The following is a 14780-nucleotide window of genomic DNA, read 5'->3' on the forward strand; positions in this document are numbered from 1 at the left end:
TAAACATCAGCTAACACTTTCAACAACAAAGCAGGCCTGGTGAGCAGCACCAGGTATCTATCTAGTGTGCCTTCAAGCTGGAGTTAGCATAAGTGTACAATAAAGAAACAAGTCAGGGAGGATTCTGCATCGGCACCCATCTGCCTGGTTCACGTTTAGTTTCTTCTTTTCTCTCTGTGGATGGAAATCTGGGGCCATGTATGCTAAGCAAATGTTTTACCACTAAACTCCACTCCTGACCCATTCAGTTCCCTCCTGATAGTGTAGCACTTTACTTCTTAAAGAACAGCTGAAGAAAACAGAAAAGAGGAGGACATGCTAATTCAGTGCTGGCTTCATCTTGCTGTGAACATTCAAAATAAAAGAGTTCCTTGATTTGCAGTATTAGATAAAGAATTCATGGTATCTTGAGTGGGGAGATGGCTCAGTGGTTAAGAGCACTGACTGCTCATCCAGAGGTCTTGAGTTCAATTCCCAGCTACCACATGGTGGCTCACAGCCATCTGTAATGAGATCTGATATACATTAAATAACATAAATAAACCTTAAAAACATATGAAAAGGTCATTAAAAAAATTTCATGATATCTTATAGCACTTTAAAAATGAAAACAGGGGGGGTTGGGGATTTAGCTCAGTGGTAGAGCGCTTGCCTAGGAAGCGCAAGGCCCTGGGTTCGGTCCCCAGCTCCGAAAAAAAAGAACCAAAAAAAAAAAAAAATGAAAACAGGGACTTTTGTTTGTTTCTTTTGAGACAGGTTCTCACTACATAGCCCTGGCTATGTTGGAAACAGGCAAGACCTTTTCCCCACCTACTTCTGCCTCTCTCTCTGGTGCTGGGATTACAGGTGCTTACCACGGTGCCAGAGTCTAGGCTTATATCATTTACCGAAAGAGACAGGAAGACTGCCTTGACTTGGGTGCATATGAGAAAAACAGGGTTAAATATCTAAAATATTTGACAGTCAAATGTTTCATTGATCATTTCAATCTTGAGAGCAGGAGGGTAGGATATTAAGTTTGAGGCCAGCCTGGGCTACATAGCAAGTCCCTGTCTCTAAACCAAATGAACAGCCCAAGAAACTAAAGTTCCTTCTTAACATAAGTACAAAAAGCTAAGGTTTTATTCAGGGTGAAAATTAGTTACGTTTGACAGTAGCAGTTTATATAAGAGACTAAATGATGTGGGGAAAGGGGTCCACATGGGAAATAGTGAGCACAGCCCCTAAGGACACTTACTTTTCAACAATTGACTTGGTCTGATCCCGGGCAATCCCAACATAGTGGTCAATCTGTGTCTTTAAGGAAGAAAGGAAGGAAAGAAGGCTCAGTTGGGCAATAAAGGGGCTAAGAATTTTTAATTTCAAATTATATATATATATATATAATATATTATATATTTTGATATTAATCTCTTCTCTGAAAAGGCACTATTCTGTTTTAGTGCAACTATTAAAAATCCCACTCTTCACTATTCCAGAAAATAAAAATGACGCCCAGTGTTTCAGAAGTTACAAATCTCCGTCTTCAGATTTCAACAACACTACAAAATAAAAATTACACGTCATCTGTACAAGTAAAGCTTATGTGGTGTTTTCTGTAGCAACACTGAAGTACATTCTTAGCATCAGAAACTACAGCATTTAATCTGTATTCTGTAGTTGTGATGTGTTTTAACTCCTGGGCATTATTAATTCATTTAATAATAGAAAGCCAAAGATATTTTTGTTGATATATATGATATATATGTGCATTTTATAGTACATGTGTGTATGAGTGTGATGTGTCTTTGGAGGCAAAATTTTGATATAAGGTTTCTCTCAATTGCTCTCTACCTTATTATTATTTAACTGATTAATTTAATTAAATTTAAAGATAATGTCTCAGGTGGCTTCCAATTTACTATGTAGATAAGAATGAACCACGAACTTCTGATCTTCCTGACTCACCTCCAACACTACAGATGCACACCACTATATACAATTTATGTAGTGCTAGGGCTCAAAACCCAGGGACTTATACATATTAGGCAAGTACTTTACTAACTGACCTACATCTCCAGCCATCGACTTTATTTCCTGAGACAGTTCAGTCCTTCACTGAACCTATAGCTCACAGATTTGGTAGAACAGCTGCTAACAAGCCCTAGAGACTCCCCAGGACTGGGACTTGCAGTTAAATGGTGGGTATTTTATGTGGGTGCCTGAGATAAGGTCTCAGGTTCTCATGCTTATGTGACAAGCATTTTACCAACTGAGCTACCTCCCTGGCTCTCTCAAAAGGTCGTCAGATGTAATCTGCTCGAGCCACAATGGAAACACCTGTTCACACTAACACTTCCTTCAAAGTGCAGTTCAGTTTTAGGAGCTCAGTTTTAATACACAGCATCTTTTCTACCTTCCTTTTTTGGAGTGGATAATTCATCCCTACGACACAGAACATCTGCCTAGGCCTCCAGTCTCTCTTACGTCAATCACACATTACTTAGCATATCTGTTCCAGACAAATGCCTACCTTATACTTCTCATAGACAATTGGGACGCTGAAAACCAGCAGCTCGGCTGTAAGACAGAATAAAAACACGGCAAGTGCAAGTGTGAGACTCAAGCAGCATAGCCATTTGTTTAAGTATAGAGAAACAATCAAAAAGAGAAAAATAAGAGCTCTTGAAATTGAGGTAACTAGGGCACAGCAGATAAGGGGTTGAAAACCTCTAACAGGCTATTTTCTTTGTATGACAGGTGTCAACTTCTAAACTACATAAGTGGTTTTTAAAAGCAAGGTCCCCATATTTAAACCAAATTTAAACAGTGCTCATTATTCACAGTTTCTTTGAAATCCTTTGTGAAACCATTTAATAAACTCTCGGCGGCAAGCCCAGGTTAGTCTAATATCTAGCAAACTCTCCAGACACCACAGGCTGGCCATACAGGGTAAGTGATACATGCTGTGTACATGCTCTTTAGACAAGTCCTGTACTCCTGGGCTGCGTTTGGGTGGTTGTCCTCAGTGGGCCCAGAACTCACTTTGCAACTTAATTCGCTGCTGGATCCCTGAACTTCTGTTCCTGCCCACCTGTGCTGGGATTATAGCTGTGCACCATCATCACGCCTGGATGCCCTGGCCTTTTTGTTTTTTGTTTATTTTTTAGAATTATTTATTATATATGAGTACACTGTAGCTGTCTTCAGACACACCAGAAGAGGGCATCGGATCTCATTACAGATGGTTGTGAGCCACCATGAGATTGCTGGGAATTGAACTCAGGACCTCTGGAAGAGCAGTCAGTGCTCTTAACCACTGAGCCATCTTTCCAGCCCCCTTTTTGTTTTTTTATTTTTCCTTTGAGACAGAATCTTATTAAGTTACTCAGGCTGGCCTTGAAGGTTTGATCCTTCTGCCTCAGTTTCTTGAACAGCTTTGATTATAGGCCTGCACCATCTGGCTCAGCATTTACACTGAGTCTTCCAAGTCTTTTAAGAAATAAGCACAGACGGGCTGGGGATTTAGCTCAGTGGTAGAACGCTTGCCTAGGAAGCGCAAGGCCCTGGGTTTGGTCCCCAGCTCTGAAAAAAAGAACCAAAAAAAAAAAAAAAAAAAAAAAAAAGAAAAGAAAAAAAAAGCACAGACACACTTTTCCTTGTCACCTTACCGAGAATCAGAAGGGTAATTCCGTTAAAAACAGCACCGACGTAGGTCATCAGCCACATGAAGACAGCCAGCTGTGAAGGCCAATGCAGAGGGTTAAATAAGAATAAAGATGCCCCTGGCTTCAAGCTAACTAGGTTTGCATCAATACAGTGTTTTATGACACAGATCCGCCATGTGTACTAACTGTCTTGGGGTCCAAAGGAGACTGCTAATTACAGGGTACTAACTGAACAGGGCTGGTCTAATGCTGCTCTCCAGAGGGTGGTGGCTTTCTCTGTTGATCCCTATCTTCTTTTCTACAGGCTTTCTCTTTTCTGAAAAAACCCTGTATGCCCTATTTTAGCTCTAAATTAAAGCCCAGCAACTAACCTTCAAGGAGTCAACCAAGTCTTCTACCAGAAAGAGACGAATAATGAGTTTGAGGGCCTTGTTGACATGCACCATTGCAGCATTCATGTAGCTGTGGAAAGCTTCTGAGGACAGTGTAATGTCCACATCCAGGTAGGCCCTTCCAAGGAAGAAAAACAATCAAACATGTGACACACACGGGGAAATTCTTCAACAGCACAGTGGTAGTTTAGTGTGAAATCAGCATTCTAGAAATCTGAAGGGGACACAGCTGTCCTTTACTGGATAAAAGCTAATATGCCAGTTATCTATGAACTATAAGGCTTTCATGTACAATGAAGAACTATCTAGTGTGGATATATCAAAATACATTCTGTGGGAATGTAGATCAGAGAGCAGAGCACTTGCCTAGCATTATGAGATCCTGGTTCAATCCCCAACATTGTAAGACAAATAAGTAAAAACTAAAAATTCATCTGTATGTGTTTGTGTGCATATATATGTAGGTCAGAGGACAACTGTGGGTGTCATTTCTCTGGTATGCATTGTCTGCCTGTCTGTCTGCCTGTTGGTCTGTCTGTTTACCTACTTATCTAACTAGGGGTGTGCTTTGAGGTTTCTGGAGCTCAAGCCTAGCTCAGTGGTTCATATGGTCTTTTCCTGTTGCCTGCTGATCCAGGTATAGAACTCTCAGCTCCAGTTAAATGTTTTCCTTTATCGCAAGGCCCTGGGTTCGGTCCCCAGCTCCGAAAAAAAAGAACCAAAAAAAAAAAAAAAAAAAGTTGCTGTGGTCATGCTGTCTCTTCTCAGCAATAGGACATTGTCTAAAACAGTGTTCTACACCACAGTGCACATGTAGAGGTCCGAGGGCAGTTTATGGCAATTGGTTCTCTCCTTCCACCATGTGGGTCCTGCAGACTGAACTCAGATTGTCAAATTTATAGTAAATACCTGCTGAGCATCTTGCTGGCTAAGACCCTGTCTTAGAACACCCAAAGCTATGTAGAGAGACCTTGTGTCAAACAACCACTATCAAAACCAAAAACTGAAAGAAAAAAAGAAGGGCTGGGACTATAGTTAAATAGTGGAGCACTTGTCTGTGTAAAGGTCCTGGGCCCAATCCCCAAGCTGGATAGTTTAGAAAAGCAAAGGAAAGACAGAGGTCAGAGATCATGAATCTGTTAGGGCTGCAAACTACACAACGCACTGTGTTTACAGAGGCTGAGTTTTTTTCTTTTTTTTTTTTTTAAAAGGGAGGGCACAGGCAGACAGAGGGTCTCAAGTGCACAGCCCTAGAACTTACTGTATAGATAAGGCTGGCCTGAACTTAGAGCTCTGCTTGCCTTGCTCTCCCAAATGCTGCAATTTTGGCATGTGTTACCATGTCTGGCCATCTTGTTCTGAGGGGGAACCCTGTGCTCATAACCTGTTCATTCACACAGTAGCTACTGAGCGTCTACTGCTTATCAAGTTTGAAGACATCTTGAGGAGCTCAAACTCTTGAAGAGCAGAAGAGTAACAGGCATATGTTCGTCCTCCTGTTTACTAAGAAAGTATCTTCAAATATAAAGGTTTTAAATATGAGATGTTTTCAGCTATGGAAGCAGTGGCAGGTAAGCCAGCCTTATCAACACAGTGAGCTCTAGGCCAGCTAGGGAGATACACTGAGACCTTGTCCCAACAAAACAAACAAAAACACTCCCCAGATGTTGGGACTAATATGATTTAACAAAAATTTTTTTTTATAAATTCACAGAAATGATACAGAGAGGGACCATTATTAAGATATCTGAGCTTGTAAAATGTATTCACTCAGTCAACACTACTGGCTCATTAAGATTAATTTACAATATAATTCTAAGGGCACATCTGACTTAAGTTATCCCTTCTATTTCTATCAACAGAAAGTACAAGCCCTAGCAGGGAGCTAGTGGCTACTCTAGAGAGGTCACAGCAGCTCTTTCTCTGAGACAAAGGAGTTTTAAAAGCTAAAGCTCAAATACAATTTTTTATGGGCAAAAAATTTCAACAGCACAAACATGAGGAAGCATTTGTTAAAGTCAGAGTTCAACCAGAAAGGCATTAAAATTTGCCTCCAGATTAGGACTGGCTCAGTAGTTAAGATCACCGGTTTCTCTTCCATAAGATCAGAGTTCAACTCCCAGCAACCACAGGGAAGCTCATAACCTGTACTCCAGGGATCAGATGCACTCTTGGCCTGCAATAGCACCACACATATCTTGTACAGACACACATACAGGCAAAACAGCCATATACATAAATAATATTTAAAGGTTAAAAATAACTGCTCCCCTGTCCCAGGAAAACTACACTAGAGCAAAAGAAAATCAGAAATAAAACCTGGAACAAACAGAATAAACTCCTGGTTTCTAGCTGTTACTACATAGGGCTGAAACATGGACATAGTGGCTGACTGAGGGCTGCCTTGGGCAAGCTAGTCTGTGCCTATTCTGGATTTAGAGCTCTCTTTAGTCTTAAGTCTGAGCCTGTAGTGAGTAACAAGTTCTCAGATACTAACCTGATTACTTCTCAGGGTGACTGCAAGGTATTTAGTGAATGCTTCTGCCATCAATCAGCTATAAGGGATAGGCTAGAACTTCAGACATGTGTAATCTCAGCAAACTTACTTGAATGGATGTCCTTCTTCTGACTTCTGCACAGCTTGGATGACAGACTTGTAGACTCTGAAGCTGATGGTGACAGAGAGTAGAGCCAGGATGAGGTAAGAGACCACACTGATAACACTGAAAGCTGCCAGAGAGAGCAGCATGATCAGCGTGGTGCCAAAGACAAACCCAGTCTTCTTCACATCTCGCCAGAAAATCAGATCATGCACTGCCAAGAGAGAGGGAACAGAAGTTAGAGAACCCAGGACCACCCTGCTTGTGCTATGTTTTACTGACTGGGCCATCTATCTCCCTAGTATCCTGGCACCTCTTTCTTTTTGGTTTTGTTATTATGGGTTATTTTTTATAGCCCAACCTTGCACTCTACTCCTGATCTCCTATGAATTGGGATTGTAGGCCTGTGACACATATCTACTGATTTTTTTCTTAAGACAGGGTCTTGCTCAATTGCCCAGTCTGGCCTTATAAAAATGGACAAGGCCTCTAGAGTTGGAAAGATGAAACTCTGAGTCTTGGTCATTTCTACCTGTGCTACTTTTCACCTTTCTAAGTCATTCTCCATTGTAAAGTGAAGAAAATGGCACCGTCCCCCTAAAGCTGTTTCAGGTCCAACGCAGGCAGACTACATTATTACCTACATGCAACAAACTTATGTGACTTAATAGGAAGGAGAGGTTTCAAGATTCCTGATGGGAAACTGAGTTTCAGGTAGAGGTTTTGCAAATCAGGGAGAAAACTGGGTACCATTCAGGTGCACAGGACTGAACTGAGACTATACAGGAAAACTGAACAGCAGGAGACTTACGCAAGAGGGCTGGCACTAAGCAGGGTAATTCCTACAGTCAGAGTTCAGGCACATACTATGCCAGAGTTCATGTGCCTATAAGTGTAGTTTCAATATAGAACGCAGAGAGGTTTCATGTCACCAACTAATCAAACAAACTGATGATACATGTCCCTGGATATGACAATACTGCTTCTATGGAATTCTAGCCCTAAATATGTACCTTTTTAGAAAGAGAAAATAACTTGACAAATTCAACTGGAGAAATATCCTACAGAAAGCCAATCTATATTATTAAAAACTACCAGTGTAAACAATAGGGGGCTGGAGAGATGGCTCAGCAGTTCCAGCTGATTTTAGTTCCCAGCATCCACAGATTGGCTCACAACTGTCTGTGACTCCAGTTCCAGGGGAGTAACAGACCTCTTTTGGCCTCCAGGGGCACCAGGCACACACATGGTTTATACATACATACATACAGATAGCTAAACACTTATATAAATAAAATTAATAAATCTAAAAGTTTTTACAAAGAAAGGAAATAGATTTCTATACTTGCACAAGTTGAAAAACGCCATGTATCCTCACGGACTTTACCGCCACCTGCTGGAAAGTTGTTATTCAATCACATGTGACTAGTGCCCCTAGAGCACTGCAGAACATGAACTGCCTAACTGTACAGAAAGGCCCTAGGCCAGAAAAAGGGTATTAGGGAATGGCAGATAAAGAGCAACTGTCCTATACCTCCAACCTCACAGCTTGTCCTTGCTTCACTCAGGCCTTGGCCTGCCCTATTTCCTGCCCACACTCTGTATTCCACCACTTTGTATGACCTTACAGCTTTGTCTCTTCTAGGAGCTCGTACCACCACCTTGTTTATAACAGGCTCTTCAAATCTGTGACAGGCCAACCTCATAACCCAGAGCCAGTGTGAGAACAACTTCCCTTCATTTCCTGATACTGCTCCTCAACATATAGAGATTTGCCAAGCATATTCAGTTACAAAACACCTAAAAAAAAAAAGAGGGGGGGTGGTGTGGCAAAACATTTGGAAACTTTTACCTTTCTGATTCTCTGGTAGAGTTAGAGGAGAAAAATGTGATAAACAGGGCGGCTATTGAAGTTTAATGTGAAGCCATTAGAATGGGTGTTCAAACTAGTAAGAAGGCAGAGTTTTGTCTCCATAATTCTTTTTTTTGGGGGGTGGGGGGCACTGCCATTACTGCTTTTAAAACAGCAAATTGGCTAGGTGTGGTGGTATACAGCTGCAATCCCAGACCCTGAGGGTTGGAGGCAGGAGGGCCAGCAGTTCAAGGCTATCTCCACTTTCTGAGCCAGCTGTGATTAGATGTGCATGCCAAATTGCCTGGGATATGTGGTGCCAGGAAGAGCTATGTTCACCTTTCCACTTTTTTCACTTTTTAATTTTGAGGTTGGTCTTGGGCTTCTGACCACCCTGCTAACACAGCTTCTTGAAGAGATGTGATCACAAAACTTGTGTTACTTGGGATATCTCTTTCAATGAATGGAAGGGAAACAAGAAGGGCTAATAGAGTATGAATCTGATCAAACTATATTACATACATGTGTAAAATGTCACAACAGAATTCACCATTTGCCCAATCTTTCAGCTGATAATGTACAGATTCTGAAGTTTGGGTTTACAACCTAGGCCACTGGCAGTGGGGTGACTGGGACAGGATACAGAGCTGGATTCTCACTATGGGATGTAGTAAGGACCTTGCAGGGATTGCAGGACTGCCTGGGTGAGTGTGGAAGCACCAGGCTCTGCTGAGCAGGCAGGCAGAGCCTAATGCTGGCTGTCATTGCCCACTCACTGCCAGTCTCAGCACGCGGCTACAATGGAACACTCATGACAAAGGCTTGTTACAGCTTGTAATAAAGATTCGTCTTTTTTCATTGTTGCTAATAGGATATATAATTAAGATTGGGGGATAGAAAGGAGCTTTTAACTAAATTTCTTTTAAAAAATTATATTTAGAGCCAGGCGTGGTGGCATACATCATTAATCCCAGCACTTGGGAGACAGAGGCTGGCAGATCTCTTGAGTTCATGGCCAGCCTGGTCTACAGAGTGAGTTCCAGGGCGTCACAGAAACCTTGTCTTGAAAACCAAACCAAACGAAAAGAATTCCATTTAAAGATTTTATTGTTTTTATTTCATGTGAAATCTGTGTGCTATATATTATTCTATGTATGCAGTTTCCATGGAGTCCAGAAGAGGACATTGGATCTCATGGAACTGTATGGTTTTTAGTGGCCATGGGGGTGTTGGGAATTGAACTTCTGACCTTTGGAAGAGTATGCCAGTACTCTTAACCATTGAGCCATCTCTCTAATCTCATTAGTTGTTTTTCTAGGCTTCCAATGCAAAGCCTCTGTACTTACTAAGAATATTTATGTTGTTGGTGAATTATAAGCTATCCTTCCCTACTTCCAAAGTCTTCCATAATGTGGTTGTGATGGCTACTCTTGGTTCTCAACTTGACTACATCTGGAATTAACTAAAACACAAGTGGCTGGGTATACCTTGAAGGATTTTTTTCATTTGACGTTTATTATAGATTTTTTGTTTGTTTTGTCTTGTTTTTCTAAACAGGGTTTCTCTGTGTAGCTCTGGCTGTCCTAGAATTCCCAGAGATCTACATGCTTCTGCCTCCTGAGTTCCAGATCTTTTGAGATGGGAAGGTCCACCTTTACTCTGGGTCACACCTTCTGCTGGCAGTCTATATAAAGGGCACAGAAGAAGGAAGCTTTTGTTCTTTGCCTGCTTGGTCTCACTGGCAAGTCTATTCCTTTACTGAGGTTAGAGCCTACTTCTCTGAAATTCTGATAAATACTGAAGACCAGTTAAGATATCCAGACTCATGGTCTGAACAACTACTGGATTCTTGACCTTTCTGTTGGTAAATAGCTGTTAGACTAGATGGACTACAGCTGATAAACCATCCTAATAAGTCCCACACATATCTATATATACATATATATGTTTCCATTCTATAGGTTGTTTTTCTAGAGAATCCTAATAAAGTGGTCATACTTAAAATTTTTTAATTTAAGCTTTAAAAAATGTTTACATGCAAAAATGGGCTTATTTAAAATCTTGAGCAGTTTCCATTCCTTCTGAAAATTCATTATAAACAAAAAGCCAGTGGGGCTGGGGAGGTGGCTCAGTGGTTAAGAGTGATTGCTGTTCTTCTGAGGGACCAGAGTTTGATCTGGATCAGACAGTTCACGACTGCCTGTATGTCCAGCTCCAGAGGATATGCCTTTTTCTGGCCTCTACAGATACAAATAAAAATAAAAGGCTAAGACAAACTACTATGGTAGATTGTGCCAAAACAAAACATTTAGCTCATGTTTAATATACAACTTTAAAAAAGCATTAGCACAGGAAACAGAGCCAGACAACAACATCTTTAAGTGATTCCCAACAATGAAGCTGCAGCTTCAGTTATATTGATATTAACAACAGCATGACAATGTACATTCACATGCTAAAGTGTCACACTCATCTGAGATGGAAACAATGACAAACCTAGATCTCACTGTAATTAAGTACTGTGCATACTACTTCAGTACAGCAGGAGCCTCAAGTTCCTCTTTCTATCCGACTTCTCTTTTCAGGGCATTGCCCTGTTGTTGTCTCAAGACAAAAAAGAAAACCATACTAAGGAAAGCCCAGGTAAGTGTGCTTACAGAAACCCATGCTCAATCCTCAGCCAAATCGAGAGCAATGAGGGAGCTTTTTATATTCCTTATTTTTTTATTTAACAGTTATTTATTTAATGTGTGTGCTGCATGTATGGGTGTGCATTTGTGAGTGTGCCTGTGTGTGTGCTACCAAGCACTTTCAAGGGTTTGTGCTTATTAGAAGCTGGTTCCTCCATTTCTGCTTTTACTGCTGATTTCAATATGGGTTAAATAACAACAGGGCCTCTATTCTCCCTACTGTTCAGCTTTCCGACTTGTATCCAAAGTCTTGGTATTTATATTTCTCAGATAAAATGAGATTTATGTTCCTATTGTGCAGACTGTTTTTCAAACCAGCAGACCACAAATTACTCCTGAGAACCAGGTCAACCTGACTTGACAAACAAGGCTTTCTGAAACTGGCAGACCATAATGAATATAACAATGTATTTATGCTATATGCTAGTCCAGAACGTTTCGAAGTTCCCCTTCCATTAAGCTTTGCTTGCTTGCAAAAGTCATGAAATACCTATAGAAGAGTCCCCACTGTAGCTGAGGGTCACTTGCTCATTTCTGATCCCAAGGAGAGCAGGTGGCCTGGCCATTATTGAAAATTCTTGCCTTGCTCACTGAGATCTCTGTTGAGTGTTTGGATCTCCAGTCTGACACCATAACAGTGTTCTCCTTAAACCATATTGGTTCTGGCCACGAACTCGGGTCAGGCTTGGCAGCAGGTGTCTTTACTGAGCCACCTCAACGGTATTCCTCGGCCTTGTATGTTGCTTCATAAACTTGGGGAAAAGCTGCTTGCCACAAACTATATATACTGATATACTAGTTACAGGCCATTAAATCAAAGAGCAATAGAACCAATGGAATCTTTCATACCAAAAAAGATTTTATTTACTTTTAAATACCTGTATTACTACTATTTATGTTTTCTTTAAACATCCATATGTAAGAACATTTACATATTCTGTGTAAAATCTTTCAGAGATCATTTATTGGAAATACAGAATTTTAAAATAGGAACACCCTCAAGAAACCAATATAAAGTCAATATAGTGGCATATAAAAGTAAAATATCTAAATATATAACTATACATTATTTTTAATATTGCTATAACATATCAGTAGCCTGTTTTTTTAATAGTATCTCTGATCAGAATGTGTCAACATCACATTAGGATATGCATTTGTGATAGATGTGGAAAGACCGTTTCTTCTTACTCTCCCTCTCTTAGATTTCTTAGGGTTTTCTCAAGTTCTTAGTATCAGACAACAGAATTCAAAGAAGTCATCAAAATTAATGAAGCTGGAAAGTGGGAATAACTATCTCAAACATACCTGACGATCCTCACTCAGCCCTCTTTATAGCTGCTGAGAATTAGCAAAAACACTTTTTAAAAGATTTTCAGGGGTTGGGGATTTGGCTCAGTAGTAGAGCGCTTGCCTAGCAAGCGCAAGGCCCTGGGTTCGGTCCCCAGCTCAAAAAAAAAAAAAAAATTTCAGTTTTTTCAGTTATATAATAAAACAGGTTTAGTCAGGCAGTCAAATTAAAATTAGCCAATATTTAAAATGCAAAAACCCACAAGGGTAAGAATACTATAAAAGGTTAAAATAAATTTAAAGAAGAACATGTTAGAGTCCTTCAATTGGTCTTGAAAAGCAGAGGGCAGGTGGGGAAATCGAAGCCATCAGCTGTCTTTCATCATCCTCATTCCCTTCTTGTAAACCAAACATTTACGAAGTCGTCCCTGCTACCCTTTAAAGGGTTCTGCATTGGGGTTGGGGATTTAGCTCAGCGGTAGAGCGCTTGCCTAGCCAGCGCAAGGCCCTGGGTTCGGTCCCCAGCTCCGAAAAAAAAAAAAAAAAAAGAAAAGAAAAAAAAAAGGGTTCTGCATTTATCACTAATGCATTCTAGTCCATTTTTAACACTAGGTCAGAACTGCTAAGCAGGGTCAGAAAGTTTCATTCTGTCCAATCTCCTGATCTGTTTTAGACTGATACTAGAACCTGGCAGTTCTAAGATAGGACTCACAAGCCTGCAAGACTCCGTCACCACCGTCATCCATCTCAGCCCTACAAAGTCCTTATCCCTCTTGCCCACAGGGATGGATCATCAGAGCCTCCCTGGGTCAGTGCTATGAGTGCTGTCTAGGGAATGTCTTCCTGTTCTGGTAGGCTCATGAGAAGGATCCTATTTTCTGGTCCCATCTAAGTTTGGGCTATCATATTAGAAGCTGATTTAGTTTTGGTCGTTAAATCATAGCTGCTTTTGGTACTTTTTGTGTATCTGGCAAGATCCATACTGCCACTTCCTATTTCTCAAGATCCAAACTCGTCTTTTGGTCAATAACTTTGAGTCTCCCTGCTAGTAGGAAGGACATCATGGTTTCTTCCAATTTTAACTTCCTGTCTTACAAAGTTAACTCTGAATCTTATGGCCATGTTCTATTTTGCAGTAATCGATTCATAATGCCTCTCCTACAAGATAACTAATTCCCCAGTAGGTGGCCTATGGCTGCTTTGTGTGTGTGGCTCACTCTCAGGTAATTTCTTATGGGCAGGTGCACAAACTCTGTTTAAGTGCTCACCTCGCGGGCACGCTCTAAAACACTTGGATCCTGCACTGCTTCCTCCTGTCTGCATCAGGCCCCCTTCTTTGTGGAGCAGACTGAAGCACTGCGTCCAGCAACAGTTACCCATCGTATGCTGCCCAGGCACCAGCAGCTGCATCTGTCAGCTCTAGAGAGCTCCGCCAAGGTGGCCGTTATTACAGTGGCCTAAAGGAGCCGCGTGAGCAGCAGGAGCACAGCGCGGTGGCTCTAGGCCAGGAGCTCAGGCCTGGTCCGCAGCCTCCACTTTATTTTTATTACTATTGAAAACAAAGGTTTTCTACTTCTTGCTAGCGAGATTTAAGGACTCCGGTTGCAGTACCCATAATATACCAACAGAGGGAGCCTAATGGCATTCTCAAAAGAAGAAGCTGCCAGTTCGCAAATTCAGTCAGGAGCAGCTGTGACCCTTGGCTGATTTCCTTATTGATGTATTTTTGCCAAATTTAGGCAAAGAGTTCGATTTGATTTTAAGCTCATAAACTCCCAAGGGTCAAGAGAATTTATCCTAGTCTCCCAAGCAGGGTTCTTTCTGTAGCCCTGGCTGTTCTGGTACTCAGAGATCTGCCTGCCTCTGCCTCCCCACCATGTGGAGCTTCTCCCAAGCATTCTTAAAGGTAGAAAATGATTATTCTGAAAAAGGAAGGATTTTTACAACATTGACAAACCTTCAACTTTAATTTTATTTTTAAAGAGCAATTCAAGATCTATACAAGGTTTTATTTTCTTTGTTTTGTTTTAAACTGCTAATATTCAATACATTTAATAGAATTTAGGTGGGCGGAAAGTCAGATTGGATGGTTGATTTGTTTAGAGCAGGGTTTTCCATTTGTAGCACAGGCTAGCCACCAACTAATGATCTTTCTCAGCTTCCTGAGTGCTAGGATCACAGTCTTCGGCTACCTGATTGGCTAAAGACAGGCTTTTGGCCACAAGAGGGAGACCTGCTAATAAAGAGGAATGCTCACTGACAGGGAAAGCGTCTTCCCTGCTTCTTCCAATTTTAAGTTCCTTTCTTAA

General features: G+C 41.1%; 1 protein-coding gene across 5 annotated transcripts in view; it reads right to left on the bottom strand.

The window, feature by feature from the left end:
- Rtn3 (reticulon 3) overlaps positions 1 to 14780 on the bottom strand; it is a 56807-nt gene that overhangs the window by 2381 nt on the left and 39646 nt on the right. For 4 of the 5 annotated variants that reach the window (NM_001009953.3, NM_080909.3, XM_063271575.1 and 1 more), the window contains 5 exons: positions 6646 to 6853; positions 4019 to 4157; positions 3651 to 3720; positions 2513 to 2559; positions 1238 to 1296 (listed from right to left, as the gene is read on the bottom strand). In NM_001009953.3, the coding sequence (NP_001009953.2) occupies positions 1238 to 1296; positions 2513 to 2559; positions 3651 to 3720; positions 4019 to 4157; positions 6646 to 6853 (523 nt within the window). Of the gene's footprint in view, positions 1 to 1237; positions 1297 to 2512; positions 2560 to 3650; positions 3721 to 4018; positions 4158 to 6645; positions 6854 to 13739; positions 13952 to 14780 lie in introns of those variants that run through there. The other variant, XM_006230650.5, reaches the window with a different exon arrangement.

The sequence above is a fragment of the Rattus norvegicus genome, chromosome 1 (genome assembly GCF_036323735.1).
Source record: "Rattus norvegicus strain BN/NHsdMcwi chromosome 1, GRCr8, whole genome shotgun sequence".
Classification (NCBI taxonomy): Eukaryota; Metazoa; Chordata; class Mammalia; order Rodentia; family Muridae; genus Rattus; species Rattus norvegicus.